Source organism: Zingiber officinale, chromosome 11A (genome assembly GCF_018446385.1).
Source record: "Zingiber officinale cultivar Zhangliang chromosome 11A, Zo_v1.1, whole genome shotgun sequence".
Classification (NCBI taxonomy): domain Eukaryota; kingdom Viridiplantae; phylum Streptophyta; class Magnoliopsida; order Zingiberales; family Zingiberaceae; genus Zingiber; species Zingiber officinale.
The window spans coordinates 92,217,981-92,221,780 of NC_056006.1; the positions used below are offsets into that span (position 1 = coordinate 92,217,981).

The 3,800-nt window shown below is 46.1% G+C and overlaps 1 protein-coding gene across 1 annotated transcript; it reads left to right on the top strand.

The window, feature by feature from the left end:
• Nucleotides 1–1,998: 1,998 nt before the first annotated feature.
• LOC122032035 (vacuolar iron transporter 2-like) lies at nt 1,999–3,243 on the top strand. The gene is made up of 4 exons (XM_042591283.1): nt 1,999–2,313; nt 2,387–2,472; nt 2,546–2,660; nt 2,755–3,243. The coding sequence occupies exons 1-4, from the start codon at nt 2,045–2,047 to the stop codon at nt 3,053–3,055; spliced, it is 771 nt and encodes a 256-aa protein (XP_042447217.1). The 5' UTR covers nt 1,999–2,044; the 3' UTR covers nt 3,056–3,243.
• The last annotated feature ends 557 nt before the right edge of the window (nt 3,244–3,800 follow it).

Genomic DNA, 3,800 nt, shown 5'->3' on the forward strand with positions numbered 1-3,800 from the left:
CGAGCCTACGTGTCAAAGAGAAGAGCTAGAAGAATAAAACATCAGTAACTAGGTCAGAGAGGAGTTTCCGACACAGGTACTCCAACACTCACATCAAACAAAAGGGTAGAGGAAGAAATGAAGAACATAGATGATGAACAGTGAACTATGATAGCGGAACTTACCTTCCCTTGTAGGTGGAGACCCCTTATATACTGTTGTTTTTTTTATCTTGCATGAATATCAATGCATTTCTAAAATAGAACTAACCAATCTGGCACACCGCAGTCTTTCCTAAAATAGACCCACTATTCCTATGCTTAGCAGGGTAGAAGTTTTCGCCGTACAGATTGCCCATAACGTATCCCTTGATTCTATAACAACAGTTACACAAAACGCTAAAAAGGAATATTAGGCTGTTGAGCTGATAAGTTATTCATATGCTTTCATGGTAGACTGGCCGAGTCTCCTCTAACGTCCGATCGGACCTCGTTCTCGGATGGGGTCAGGTCGATTAAGGAATGATAATCATCTTAAGGACTCGACATTCACTCGGACAAGGAGTCCTGACGAGCTGTTCGTCTAGTATATTTAGTCAGACCGAGAGGTCTCGATTCTGAATTGAACTAGGACGGCTCAAGATTCCATCGAACCAGGGGAACTCGGGATCCGATCGGACAAAAGGTTCGATCGATTGAACTATTCAGCCAAGCTACATGACCGTGCTACTCTAAGTATTGATCCCTCAAATTTTACCGGTCACATTAGTCAATTTTCTTGACTTCGACCACAACTTCAGAACTCTACTTTATTATCGTATCAAAGACAGTCAGGTGGCAAAAAAGGTCATTCGCTCGTCCCAGTGTCCTCGTCAATTCGTCCCTAGGTTAATACAGAAGAGGTAAATTATGAATGTCTACTAATCATTAGTGTAGGTGGTCAAAATATATAAAAAATATGTTAGATGATAAAAGATAGTAAGGTGGTAAAAAAGATCATTCACTCGTCCTCATTATCTTTGTTAATCCGTCTTTAAACTAATATGAAGAAGGTAAATATATTATAAATGTCTATTAATTATTAGTGTAGATGGTTAAAATACAAAGGGAGATATATTTAGATATGTTAAATTTTAACTTAAAAGTTAAATATGATGATATTTTATATTTTAATAATCGCATCGTTACGAAGGGACCTTATCAAATACAGTTCCGACTTCATGGAGGGAGGAAATTAGATGGAGAAGGAGGTGACAGAAAGATGGTGGCTGCTGGCGATGCCCATTGCTGTTTGGGCATTCAATAATGTCCATGGGAAACATGCTCCATTTGTTTGATTTCGGTTCCGTGATGGACACGCACCTGACAGCGACGACTCTGTCCATTTGAGGGCGTGCAAAGACGGATAGCTCCCCTTTGCCAACTGTTGGGAGCTAGCTATTTACTTTGTTTTCAGATATTCTCCAGTTTGACGATTGACCCTGCTACTAACCATCCAACTTGTTTCTAATTTAATAGATTGAATTAGAGTTAGATCACAGCGTGTTCTTCCGACCTAACTGGCACCCCTGTCGACTTTCAAAGACCTTTCGATATCAAATACCTCAACGCCCAAATGATTCCAATCCATTCTAAAACTTACAATACATTTCCTGGATCACCGTACGTGATCGACTTTTGTCTGTGTGGATTTTGGCTGCATTTGTTTGTCTGTTTGTTTTGCCTGCTCGGTCGCGGTGGATGCTCCATGTGCTCGCTGCGTGCATTGATTGAGTGTGATGGAGCCAGCGGCAGCACCAGAGCATATCGCATCTGCGTGTGTCAGCTGTCTCGTGGCGGACACGCGCCTTCTGTTTGTTTTACGGTGGTCCTTTCGCGCCACGCGAGGAACCCGATTTTCTGTGTTCGATAAACATTATTTGATTCCGATAGTGGCATATTTGTGATATGAGTGCTATTCTCGTCCCTTTCGATAACTCCCTCCTATAAGTACTCTCCTTCCTCTCCCTACCGTGGCTTCGTAATTAGCTTCTCGCCCTCGTTTTGATTAAGATTATAAATATCTAATGGCGCCGGAAGATGGATGGGTGGTGAACCTGTCGAAATCACCGGCGGCGGACGGCGTTGCCACCGAGAAGCTTTTGGTGCACCACCAGGAGAAGCACTTCACCGCCAGCAATGTCGTGCGCGACGTCATCATTGGTGTCTCCGACGGTCTCACCGTCCCCTTTGCTCTCGCCGCCGGACTCTCCGGCGCCAACGCTCCCTCCTACATCATCCTCACTGCTGGACTCGCCGAGGTCGCCGCTGGCGCCATCTCCATGGGCCTAGGCGGGTCGGTGCCTTCACAAGTATAATTTTAAAAAAGATATATTTATTGGGCGTCTGACGCTTTACCCACGTGGCAGGTATCTAGCGGCGAAGAGTGAGGCGGACCACTACTCGCGGGAACTCAAGCGGGAGCAGGAGGAGATCATCGCCGTCCCTGACACCGGTAGGTTCACATCTAAGTTGAACGAATGCTTGCCGTTAGATGCTTATCTGACGGTCGTACATCATTTTCGCAGAGGCCGCGGAGATCGCTGAGATCCTGTCGCAGTATGGCCTGGAGCCCCACGAGTACGGCCCGGTGGTGAACTCCCTGCGGAAGAACCCGCAAGCCTGGCTCGAGTTCATGATGAAGTATAATACTATTATTCGGCTCGATATTGACTCATAATTTGTTCATGTTCAATAATCGATTACATCGTAATTTGGTCATTAAATCAAATTTCAGATTCGAGCTGGGATTGGAGAAGCCAGATCCGAAGAGGGCGTTGCAGAGCGCGCTCACGATCGCCCTGTCCTACATGGTGGGCGGCGTGGTGCCCCTGCTGCCCTACGTCTTCATCCCCACCGCAATGAAGGCCATGCTCACGTCCATCGGCGTGACGCTGGCGGCGCTGCTCTTTTTCGGATACGTGAAGGGGCACTTCACCGGCGACCGCCCGCTGATGAGCTCGTTCCAGACCGCATTAATAGGCGCCGCCGCCTCCGCCGCCGCCTATGCCATGGCCAAGGCCGTCCAAGCCACCTGATGCGATTAGTAGTATTAAGGGATAATTATGTGCGTAGATTGTGTCAAGCGTTAATCAAGTGCCGCGGGGAAAATTCGCTATATTTTGTTTCACCAAAATAATTGATATATTTCGCGTGTAGAATTGTTCCTACTAAGTTTTGCTCTATCGCTGTAAAAGACTAATTAAGTTGAAGTGATCGTTAGATATGCGGGATTTTGCGGACAAGATTTATTTGCAGCTAGAATTTGCTTTTGGATAATTAGTTTGTTTATACGTAGACTGATCCGGTTGAGATCAGGGAAGAGTTGGCTCCTTGGTACGTTGGCAAACGCGGAACCCGGTTATGACTTACCTGGGATATACCCGGAGGTTGATGGCGTTGAATCTCAAATTTACGATCGAAAATAAATGAAAAATATGAGAGAAAGAGGAATTAGTCCGGGACAACGATGTCGGAGTTGGCGGCCATTGCTCAAAACTTAGAATCAGCCTGGGTAGATCATCCGGGCCGACTTCGTCATTGTAATGTCGCTAGTTCTTCTAGAAGGCCAGTCTCACTGATCAAGCGCACTTTGTTTTTTCCCGATTAATCTCATCAATCGGGAGCGCTCACTCCTCCCCGATCGGTCCCATCAATCGGATGTGCCTCACTCCTCCCTAGTCGATCCCATCTATCGGGAGCACTCGCTCCTCACAAACGATTGGGTACGTACGTCCTGTTCATCTCCACATAGCCTTAGTAATCCGATGTTATTTTATTTAA

What these genes read in the sequence shown, in the direction of transcription:
- LOC122032035 (XM_042591283.1), top strand. Translation starts at nt 2,045, where the DNA reads ATGGCGCCGGAAGATGGATGGGTGGTGAACCTGTCGAAATCACCGGCG. An exon ending in ATCTCCATGGGCCTAGGCGG is followed by an intron (nt 2,314 to 2,386) that starts GTCGGTGCCTTC and finishes CCCACGTGGCAG; the next exon opens with GTATCTAGCGGCGAAGAGTG. An exon ending in TGGCTCGAGTTCATGATGAA is followed by an intron (nt 2,661 to 2,754) that starts GTATAATACTAT and finishes ATCAAATTTCAG; the next exon opens with ATTCGAGCTGGGATTGGAGA.